Source organism: Poecile atricapillus, chromosome Z (genome assembly GCF_030490865.1).
Source record: "Poecile atricapillus isolate bPoeAtr1 chromosome Z, bPoeAtr1.hap1, whole genome shotgun sequence".
Lineage (NCBI taxonomy): Eukaryota > Metazoa > Chordata > Aves > Passeriformes > Paridae > Poecile > Poecile atricapillus.
In genome coordinates, this window is record NC_081289.1 from 88,968,790 (window position 1) to 88,980,864 (window position 12,075).

At 38.6% G+C, this 12,075-nt stretch overlaps 1 protein-coding gene across 2 annotated transcripts in view; it reads left to right on the forward strand.

Moving 5' to 3' along the window:
• The first annotated feature begins 660 nt into the window (after nucleotides 1–660).
• The window catches only part of SRFBP1 (serum response factor binding protein 1), a 67,759-nt gene continuing 56,344 nt past the window's right edge, over nucleotides 661–12,075 (forward strand). Inside the window, exon 1 of one of the 2 annotated variants that reach the window (XM_058827448.1) lies at nucleotides 661–789. In XM_058827448.1, coding sequence (XP_058683431.1) covers nucleotides 760–789 — 30 coding nt within the window. In that variant the 5' untranslated portion in view covers nucleotides 661–759. The remainder of the gene's footprint in view (nucleotides 790–12,075) is intronic. The other variant, XM_058827447.1, reaches the window with a different exon arrangement.

Below are 12,075 nucleotides of genomic sequence, written 5' to 3' on the forward strand. Positions count from 1 at the left end.
CTAGCACAATAAACTAGCAATGATAAGGAAAGTTCTGATGAAACTTTGCCAAACTTATCAGACTAAGACATCACTCAGTTCAAAACACGTGCTCAGTCATGCTTCACCAAAGCTGTTTAAAAAGTATTACGTATATAAAATTTCATACAACCAAAGCTTCAGAACGTATAGTTTCTACCCAACCCTAAATCTTCCTACTGCAGAAAGGGAAAACTCAATCTGAAAATTGTAAAGCACTTTGAAAATGGAGGATGTTTTGTCATGGTGGGGATAGGGTAAGTTCTAGAGGTACGGCAGCGCTCACGGTTTACTCCTGTAACACTCAGCAGCAACAAGCGGAGAAAATAAACCCAAAATATTCCTAAGATTATAAACTAGTCGTGGGCTCAGAGGCCACTTCAGTTAAAGGATTTGCAAGAGTACATCCCTGCAGCTTTGGATTCAGCCGAGCACGCCATCGGCGCCGCAGCGCGGACCACAAGTCTCACCTTCTGCGAAGCCAGCTGTTTAGGAATGGCCCAGACGCCTCGGGGTAGGCCGGGTTCGAGATCCGCCCCCTGCCCACGCTGCTCATCACGGGCGAGCACCAGAAAAAAACACCCAATCAAAGCTCCTTATCCCCATTTCTGAAGGAGGGTTCCGGGGCGGGGCAGGAGTGGCCTCTCAGCGCTTGCGCGCGGTTTCGGTTCGTGCGGTGGCGTGGGGAGCGCTCGGAGGGGCCCGGTTACGGCGGGGCCCGCGGGGCTTTGTGGCGGCGCCATGGCTCCCGTGCTGAACCTCAACAACGAGGTGAGACACCCGCGGCCTCGGGGAGCCGGTGCAGCGGGCCGCGGGGGCTCGGGCCGGGAAAGGCCCGGCGGCTGCCGGGGGAAGGGCCAGGGCGGCGGTCAGCGGCGGCGGATCGCCCTCCGAGCGAGGCGGCTCGGGGCCGACCCTCCCCGCAGCCGGCGTGGCTGCCTGGAGCCGTAGGGAAGGCCCCAGGTAGGTGCCGTCGTCCCTCGGCGGCGAGGGAAAACATCGGCATCCCATCGTGCTGGAGCTCAGCTGTGAAGAAAACAATGTGAAGTTAAGGGGGGTGACACTCGATTTCGACACGTGTGCCTCTGTGCGACGTCCTGTCCTTGAGTGTCGTTTCATCAGCCTATCTTGCTGTGTTTGTGTTCACACCGAGGTTTTGCAGGTGATCTAGCGGACCCACCAAAGCCGCAGCTGCCTGTCTCCTGGATGACAAAGATACTGCCTTATTTTCTTGGACACTGAGGGATTGAAAATGAAAATTTAATGGGTTACAGCTAACTATTTCCTGTTCTGTAAGAAATCTGGTGTTTCATATTTATTTCAGTATATCTTTTTTCCTCTTTATAGTGTGAATTCGGTTATGTGTGTTTCACTTGTGTTGGATTTTGGTTACACATTTGAAAGTCATTATGCAAAATAAGCCTGACACAGCTAAAGTAACCTCTTTTTAGGTGTTGCACCAACAGTTTAGAATAGCTGGCAGTTCTGCTCAGCAGGTGTGGTGTGAGCATCTGCACTTGGCACTATACACTTAAAGAATTCCTACATAATTGGCAGCTTTAATTGCAGTTATCAGCAGAACAAAAATTTCTGTGTTTTACGCATATAGTAACTTGGAGAGGGGTTGATTCGCAAGTTGATTTCCTGGTCAAGAATTTAGTGAAGTTTAGCCTCTTCACCAGGAAAAATGTTTGATAGTACATAAAATCGAGATATTTACTCAGTGATTTTTGATTCTTACTGTTAACAAGTGTAAGGTCAGAAATAATTGATTTGACATTGAAATATATCTGTAAATTACCAAGGAAAAAAGAGGACATTTCATTCATCGCTGTAGTGTGGAGTTGTGATTGATTCAAGTTCGGGTGATGGTTCATAGTCCTTCATCACAAAAATGCCAGTATAACAGGGGATGAAAATAGAAGCATTGACTGAGGAGTTCTTCAGAAAAAGAGTACACTAAGTTTCTGTACAAAAGATTGGAAGATTTCAGTAAGGACACTGGGAATGTCATTTCATCTTATACTTCAAACATAACCTTCTCCTAAGAGGAAACTGAAAGTTCTGGAGGAGGTAGTTTTTACCAGTTTCTACAAAAAGTAGACACTCTGTAATAATATCTGAGATGTAAGGTAGCACAGAGACCGAAATTCTGGATGCCATCTCTTCAGCAGGGACAGAAGGTCTGTCTGGCTTAGAGTAGGATGGAGACCTATCAAGAATAGATTAAAAAGTGTTTTTCATTTCTATGCGTATGTCCTTTTGTAAGTGTCAGAGCTGTATTAATAATTATGGTGTTTAGTTATGAAATGTGAAATAAATTATTTACCAACACCTGGATATTTCATATCTCTGTAACATATATCCTCTGTGTATTTGTTACAGAGATGCCCTTGTAAGAAAGCATTTTAAGAATAAAAATCATGTCTTCCTCTAATAAGCGAAGTGAAGGAATTTTTTTAGGATCATGTTTAAAGGAATAATTTTTGAAAATGCAATCTATTAAATAATATTTCTTGTGTATTCTTCCAGTTTGCTAAGGGAAAGCAAATTACAGAGCAGCTCTATTCTGTTCACTTCAGCTTTTTGGAGTCAGGCAATACTAGGGATCATGTGGGTTTATCCCTATTAGGCCATATACAGAAGGCATGATGGTGTTTGTTGCAGAGACAACCTTGTGACCCTTATATAGCTGTTGGACTTTTTTGTCTTTGCTGGATTTACAGGAGTCCAGTATCTGAAGGGAGTCTACAACAAGCCTGGAGGGAGACTTTTCTCAAAGGCATGTAGAGATAGTGCAAGAGGGAACGACTTTAAATTAAAAGAAAGTAGATTTAGATTAGATATTAGAAAGAAATTCTCTGCTGTGAAGGTGGTGAGCCATTAGCGTGTGTTGGCCTGTGAATATGTGGATGCACAGTCTCTGGAGGTGTTAAAGCCCAGGTTGGATGCTCTCTGACCAGTCTGGTGCAGTGAGAAGTGTCCTTGCCCATTGCAGCAAGGCTGGAACCAGGTGGTCTTTAAGGTCCCTTTCAACCCAAACCAATCTATGAAATTCTGTGGTATTAAATTTACATACTTCAGGTTTTAATTCTAGTAAACAAAGAGTTCTGCTTTAATTAACATAAAATACCATGTGCTGCTAGATGGTGGAATCTTGAGGAATTCTTGAATTATAGATTTCAATTTTTTTTTTTTTTACCAATTTACATTTTGTTTATAGGAAGAACAAGTATTCTTAAGACCAGTGTTTGTCAGTGATATGAACTGGCACTTATCTTAATGTTAATTGACCTTTATTTTAGTTACTTACTGGTTTATGCTTGATATTAGTAGCTAACAAATAGTTATAGATGTCAAAAAACTTGCTTGTTCTGCAGTGTCTACTACATGAGTTGTATATGTGCTTTGAAACTAGAGGACGTTTAATTGTGCGATGATTGATGATGATTAAGAAAATCCTCCAGGGAAATGAGACAAATAGTGGACTGTGATGCCTGTGTCCATTCTAATAGCTTTTGAACTCACTGGCTAATTTCAGAGAAATTGGAAAGGAGTGGAGACCTCAAAAGTTGTTGGGCTTTAGGGATTTTTAAAGTATGATTTGGTTAAAGAAAAGTACCTCCATGGAGCAATGTTGTCCCAGCTGTTCTGATCTATAAGGAACAAAGAATGAAAATGTACTATTTAGGTGACTGTATGAATGAGAGATTCAAGGTAGCTCTACAATGTTAGGGACCCAGGGTGAAAAGAGTAAATTGCAGTCGGGATGAGGTGAAATAGGACAGAAAATGATAGGAAACCAATCACGATAAATTATTCACAAATAATTAGTTTAGAGATTTCATTAATCTTTAGTTTCATTAAAAGTTTCTACAGCAGTGTAAATGCTTCAAAATGTCGCATTATTTCCACATTAACAAGTAGGACTTGTACCAAAATTGTATAAATGTTTGCTTTATTTTTCCTAATTGAATATATATCTAGATAATAAGAGAAAAAAAGCAAGGTCTTGGCAGAACCCACAGAGAGCAAGGTCCAGTAATTTTAGGAAGCCATATTGCTGCTGGTAAATAGCATGGAACAGTTTTAGTGTTGCTGCACTAAGTTGAGATTAAGAAGGGTTAAGAAACACTTTTTTTTTTTTTTTGTAATTTGGGCATTGTATTACTGTATAGGATTGCTGCCTTTTGATTACTGCCCAAGAGGGAATTGTGTGGGAGAAGGAGAGAGGATGGGTGCAAAGGAAATAAAAAACATAGAAAAATGGAACAAAGTGAAATAGCGAAGACTAGAGTTTTTGGGAAAGAAGAAAATACAGAGTTTCTTACCATTTTCTACTCACTGAGTTCATTGAAACAAAGGAAAATGTAAGTCAGAATGAAAATTTCAGTTTTGCAATTCTATATTCACTGCATATGGTCTTACTTTTGAACGGTTTGTATGTATTAAGCCTGGTTGTATTCTCCAGTTGTGCTTACTCTTACAAGCATGCAGGCTGAAGGAATAATTTTAAAAACCTGTCGCTGTCTTGAATATGTTTCCTGTTTCAAAAAGCTTTCTAAGACATTTCAGGTGTCTTGCCACAGATTAGCTTCCAAAGTTAAACTTTTCTGGAAACATTTGCTAGATGGCAGCACATAATCATCAGCTACCATGGATATGGGCAAGTTTAAAGGGAGATATCTCATGTTTAATGTGAAAAATTATCCTTGTTAATCAGCAGTACACGGTAGTGTGAAATGGAGGCTGTTGAATGGGAGCCCTACAGATTTATAGGGTTTTTTTTTCAGAACCTGTGCTTCTTAAACTATGCTTTTCTGTTTTCACTATCATCATCTGCTATCAGTATTGTATTATTGCAACAAATACAGTTACATTCCTACCTTTTTTTTTTGAGTAGTATTCTGTTTGCCGATGAATGCAAACATATGCATTGAAGTATGTATAGTTTTTTTAAAAAAAAGTGTTCTAATATGTACCTCCATGAATGCTGTAATGACTAAAGGTGAATAATAGTAAGGCATCATATTGTATAAAGCAAATCCTTAAGAGTTGAGGCTCACTTCTCTCTGTGGGACATGTGAATCAAATTTTCTAGGCTTGATTGGATATTGAAACTTTGTTATCAGGTGAATTTTTCTCTTGAATTTGGAATAATTAATCATATGTAGGCAAAGTAATTTTTCTCTGCACTTATAAAGCTACAGGTTTTAGATAATAAAAGCTGATGTCTGCTTAATGCTTGTCATCCATGAAAGAATTGTTTGGATTTTTTTCCTAAGAAGGTAGGACCAACATATCTTATCTTAAAACCATATCTTTGAGAATGATGTGTGTGCACAGATGTTTTTCAGCCTGCTAAGCAAAGTCCAGAATTAAAAATGTTATGTAGGGAGCTTAGTAATGAAGCTCAAGGTGATAAATTCCATTCATAATGTTCTGGATCCCAGTGATACTCTGCATGGCAACACTCAGGTCTTCTGCTCTTTAGATTTAGGGCTGACATCCTGACTTCAGATTTAGCTGGGCAACAGTTTAGGTAATAGCATGTTTAGAAAGCAGTCTGGACATGTAAATTAAGAATTTAGTTTGGTGTATGGCAAAGTATGAGTAGCATGGCTGATAATGAAAAAAGTCAGATTAAAAGCCATGGGGAATAGTCTTAACTTAGGGAGAAAGACTGACATACACTCTCTGGAAGTCCAAAACTGCAGTCTTGAGTTTTAGCTGTAGTTCAGTAATTATACTATATGATAGTATAGTATATATCTGTACTATATTATGAACTATATCAGTAGTTACTTAATCTTTTTATCACAGCACAAACAGAAGTAAATGTATATGTGGAGGTGCTTATATAAAGGCTGAGTTGTCTTGGTGTAACATGGGTATGTGTTGTGTTTATCCTTCAGACACAACTAAGATAAAAAACAAAAAGGAGAGAGCTATTGAAATTGCATTTATACATGTGTTCATTCACAAATTGAAGACAAGTTCAAGAACATCCTTTCATAAGTAAAAATTTTTGGTTACCAACGTTTCTGTATAGCAGTAAAGAAAACGTTGTCTGAACGGAAGATCAGGCAAGATTAGGGAGGGGGGAATTTGAGTGGGTTATTCATTCTTCTTGAAGCTGAATTGACTTCTATAACCAAGAGCTGCCTTGTAATTTTTGTAGGGTGCACAAAATGTGAAAGATCTGAGTATTTACCCATTCTAGTTCTTAGTGTATTATTTATTTCTAGTTTTTATATATTATGTCCAGGACAGTTGTATAAATATTTTTGAAGTGATACAAAATAAAATTTCCATTAAATTTTTTAGTCTTTGAATGGTCACCATTTTTGCAAGAAGCATTCTGCACAAAGTGAGTTTAAGACTTCACCGTGTAAGATCATCCTTGTTTTCAGCTTTCTTCAGCATTATGTATGACTAGCTTGTAACTCAGATTATTATCTTATTAATAATTATAGTGGTGTAATATAAATTAGACATATAATTCAAAATCTTGTTTATTTGTGGTCTGGTTTTTTGCATGCATTTTATTCTATAGAAACCAAAAGAGTTTTTAACATTGAAGTGCCTTTCATATAAGGCTTTTTGTGGAGAATTGCTTTGCAGTTCAGACAGATGAGATATGCCCTTGAATGTGTGTGATTCTCCATCTGTGTTTTGACAAGCATCTGGACTTGCTGCTTCTGAGTCTGGGGCTTCTCATTCACCCATTCCAGCCACATGGTCTTGCTTCACTCTTCTGTGATCACAAGAAGTTTGTTACTAGAGTAGTTTTCTACTACAGATTCATGGAAGCAGGGTCTTAAAAGCCATGGAATTCATCAGGAATGTGGGACCTGAGGTGAGTGGAATGGGCACAGAGTTGGAAAGATGGACTATCCTACCACAGTGAGTGAGCTGTTTGGTTGGCTGATAGAGCTGTGCTGTTTTTCATCTCACTTACGTGCTGTCTTTCTGTGAAATAAACATAGGCTTTAGGGAGGGTATTGAACCAGCAAAACCTAAAATAGGGTGATATATAATGTGCAGTTATGTTGTCTGGCAGGTGTTTGTTACAGAAGTTAACTAGTGGTCAAAGCTGTAGAGGCAGGAGAACTAGAGAGTTCAAAGGGGAAGTCAAAGAGGCTCTTATATTTGTCTAATCTTGACAGCTTTACATAGTTCATAGGAGACTAGTTAAAAATCATCTTGAAAGAAGAGTCTTAAAATTTCAGTGGTGTCTAGGTATACAGGTGCCTAGGATGCTCTGTGGTCAGAATTGAAGCTGTGGCTGGATACTGGTGCTGCCAAGATCTATTTATCCCTGACAATTCATGATCTTAAATACTTACTTGAACCTGGTCATACAGTCTCTTATTTGTTACTAGGTTTATATTCACTTTTTGGGAAATGTGACTAAGGGTAAAAAAATGGTCTCTTACCTGTTGCAAAAGAGCAAGTTGCAGTCTAGTAGTAAGTAGAGGAAAATGTAATGTTGGAGTTGTATTCCCAAAGGTAATTAAGAAATTAACACTTGGGCCTTCGTGGGCTCTCATTCAAAATGCTTTTTTCTATCATGGGCAACTTGATGTGTGCATTCCGGCTTTTAGTGTACTAGATGCAAAGATCCAGATGGCTTTTATTACTTAAGGTCAGCTATGATATTTTAAAGCATATTCTTAAGCCTTCCTTACAGTGATGAAAAAGTATCCTAGATAGGAACTTTCAAAACAACAGTGACAGAGTGCTGTAGACGCTACTGTGTGTAAAGCAGTTCAAAATACTGGGCATCCGGTCCAGTGCAGTGATCCAATGTCTCACTGAAATAAAGTACATAACCCCAAAGATCTCTTTTTATGCTGTCCCCTGGCTACGTGGTGATGCAGGAATCCTTAGGGCAATTCAGTATTTGTTTCTGCTCTCTTTATATAAAGAGGAAATGAGACTTGAGGTGAGGCATCTGAGCAGTTGCCTGGTACTGGACTGAGCTGTGAGATGTCTTAATGCTCATAATTCAAAATGTAGTCTTGTCCTTCAAGGGATAAAACTGTCTGATGGGGGAAAATGTTTTGTTTGATGGCTTAGTTGTTATAAAGCTTCCCAGTAACTGAGAAAGCTGATGTATAGGTTCCCTCAGTCTGAGGTGAGTTGAATCCTGTGAATCTCAATGACCAGCAGAGTGCACTAATCACAAATATTAACAAATACTGTTGCTGGGCTACTGTCTGGCAAAGAAAGGTGATTTTATGGAATGAGGGGAGCCTGGTCATGTATTTCACCAGTGGGAGCATTTCCGTAGGAAAAGTCCTTGACCGTACTCCAAGGGCTGCTTATCCAACAATTAGCGTAAAATACTTGAGCTCCCTGAAAGGAAAAACTGGAACTCAGAACTCCTGAGAAAATTCTTCTTGCTCGTCTATAGATAAGTTCTCTTTTTCTATTTTCTCTGTGGTTTTTGAGCTGTATTTCATCCAGCACCTATAAAGTATGCTGGCCAAGCCATTTTCTTGAAGTAGAAGTATTTACCCTAGACTCTTATATCAGGTTTTTCAGTACTTTAAGTGCCCCAGCATCTAGACTCTTCCTCAGATGGTGGACACCGGTTCTTGTACTCTTCTGAGCTATCTGCCAGTATGGTTTATATGTATCACAGAGTCTCTGTCTCTTGGTCATCTTAAGCTGGCTTGAAGTTCATCTGTGACCACTTCAAAATTATTCTTAAGGTAGAGTGGCTAGCACTTGGATACTTTTGAAAAAGTATGGGTGTCTAGGATGCTTTGTGGTCAAGTTGGAGCTGTGGATGATTACTGGCACTGCCAAGATCTGTGTATCCCTGGCTCACATAGGTCTTAAAGGCTTCCGTGAAGCTGGTTCTCCATTCTCTTAAATGTCACAAGTCAGTCTAAAGTCTTGGAAAGGCATATAAACAAGTTATGAGAACAGAGAAAAGATAAATTTCTGCACGATTCAAAACTAAATAGCTAATCTTTTCCATCAGTTCATTTCTTAGTATATTGGCAAATCACTACTTTTTTTCTGTATGTTACAAGTCTATGCAAAGTTGGAAAGCAAACACGGGTTTCTTTTTAAACTCTGGAATATTTGGCAGCAGTCATTTTAGCTCAGTGGAAATGCAAGTAAAAATTCTTGCATTAGTTGTGTTACTAATAAATAATTGTAGGCACAACAGTTTCTTGAAGAAGAAGAAAGTTGTGCTACACAGGGCTTGATTTCTGCTTAAAACGTTTCAAGTGTTAAATTGCTGACATTCTTTTACAGACCATGTAAATGTCCTAAGGAAAAAGTCTTTTGAAAGCTATGAAATTTCCAAACTTATACTCTATGAGATAAAATTCTGAGGAATTGTGGCTTTTTTTTTTTCCTAGGAACTCTTCCAGCAGCTGTTTCTAAAGTTTCTAGAGTTGCCACATCATCAGTTTTACTAATATTAGCAGCAAATTCTGATCTGCTTGCTCTTCACACAGTTTTTCAACAGATTACTGAAGCAATTAACCAAGGCTAACAAGGCAGTTTACTTCTGACAGTATTGTATACAGCCATTGTTGGACTACTGTACTTCAGGACAGTAATGAAAACTTTTTCTTAGCTCAAATGGTTTATATAAAGTGTGTGTGGTAGGCCACGTAGACTAGTAAGATGCTCTCATAAAACAAAAACATCTGTAGTTCCTTGGTGTGGTAGTGTACAATAATGAAAAAAACATGCAAACTGTCATGGGAAACTTAGTAACTTTTACTTTAAAGGAACTGTGAGGTACTTGGAGTACACAGTGTAGTTTTTTTTTATTAAATGTAATTTATGGCTATATATGCCTGAGTAAAACACAATTTTAAAATGGTTCTGTTACAGTAAATGTGCATGCATAATTGCTAACTGCTGTCCTTGCAGAGGTCTTTCAACAGCCTTTACATTGCTGGGTCTGGAACTTGTTGCTAAATGAAGATGGGAGGAAGGCTGAAATGAGTGTAGAAGGGAAGGTGTGCTGTTAGGCTTTTTCATAATAGAATTTGGAGGCTTGGGGGAGGAGATGTTCCTAGAAGGAGAATATTAGTCAATTGTGAATTCGTTGCAAATTGCATATCGGTACACAATGATAAAATTCTCTGCAATTTATCTTGTGCTGCAGAGAGGTCAGTAGTAAAGAGCAATTAACAGAGAAGTAAAGTGACCAAGTACTAAATTTAGTGAGTCTTTTGAATGTCATTCAAATAATATAAAGGGATTTAATTTTCTTCTACTGATTTTATATTAAAAAAAATTATTTCCTTTGCAAAGAAGGGTCACAATGATACCTGTTTATTCATATGGCATGTAATACCACGTGAAACTGTGCATAGAAAAAGAAGCTGAGGCAGAGTACTCTCTACAGCTACCTGAAAGGAGGTTGTAGTGAGGTGGGGATTGGTCTCTTTTCCCAAGTAACAGGACAAAAGGAAATGGTATTAAGTTGTGCCAGACTGTCTTTCAGGGAGGATTTCTTCACCTAAAGCATTGTCAAGCACTGCAACAGGATGCTCAGGGTAGTGGCTTAATTCCTGGAAGTGTTTAAAGATGTGTAGATGTGGCACTTAGGGACATGGTTCAGTAGTTGGCTTGGCTGTGTTTGGTTTATGGTTAGACTTTGTCATCTTAAAGGTGTTTTTCAATGTAAATGATTCTGTAGATCCTCTTTGCTGTTTTATAAAGACACATATGAGAAAACATAAGGTCATGTACAAGTATGTTAATACAGGAAGACATGAACAGATAAAAGCTGTTTGCACGAGAGGCTGGTAAGAACTGTTTTGAATACCAAATGGTTCAGAGGAATGGATTTGATCCCGAGGCAGGTATCGCTGAGGAAATGCTGCAGAGGTTGTGAATAGCTCAGGGGAGCATACCTTACATGGATAAGATAGAAGTTCCAAACAATATAAAACAAAAGGGCAGTTAAGCTTGCTCATGCAGGGAAGGGAAGGAGAAGGGAAAAATGAAGGAGCTTGTAAGTATTTAAATATTAGAACAGACAAAAATGATGTGTGTGTGATGAGGTGTTGAACAAGATGAAATAGATTGAGGAATGAGGAGAGTTTATAAGGATGGAAAAGGGGAAATCAGTTTGGTAAGAAAAACCTAGAGACTGAAGAAGGAGGTACCAAGCTTCAGAAGAAGAAAATCTTCTAACAGAACCAGCACTTGGTGTGGAAGAGAAGTTGTCAATAGCTGGATAATGAACATACCATTGGGCAGACAGGTGAGAGTACTTGTTCTGTCACTACATAGAAGATTTTTCAAGAACCTTTTAGCATTGCTCCGAGTTGTTTGTAAGTAATACTGGGATAGTTGTGTACAAATCTCCTGTAGATTTGGCATCTTGGCAACTGATGAAGGACAACTTGTGGAAAGGTATTTAAATTAATGAATAGAGGTCAGACATCTGGCAGGGATATTTTAAGTGCTTTATTCCTTCTACTTTTCATACTTGTCCTTTTCCCCAGTTTGTACTGATGTCATGAAGAAACTTTGAGGAAGAATGCAGATTACTAAGATTTTGGGGGATTTTTTTAAACACTGACTTTCCTGTGTGTTTGTGTTTATGAAAAATTTTCATAATTAAGTTGTTTTTTTTTTAAACTGATATGAAAGAATAAGGAACACCAACTGGTGTAGCAAGGTAATTCTCCGTTCCTACTAGCAAGAATTCTTCTCATCCTTCTGAAAGGACTGAGGAGTACCTTATGTGGTAGTACCACTTAATTTTTTTTTTTTTTTTTTGCATTAATCTGTAATGACTGACAGAGAAAATTCTCACAAAAAATACAAGTTGTAGAGACGTAATAGCAGAAAGCACCTTAAGAGTTCATCAGGCCAATAATACTGCAGCATGTTTGAAGTGAATGGAAGTTTACCTCACATTCTGGTGATGTTTGTAGTCTTTGGCTGATTATTCGTCCTGTTTGGAAGTGTAATTCAGAAAGATCTGTGATACAAATTTGGATTTCCTGTATATGATGTTTTTATCAGAGTGTGTTTCCTGAGACCATGGCTTTTGCTGGTCAC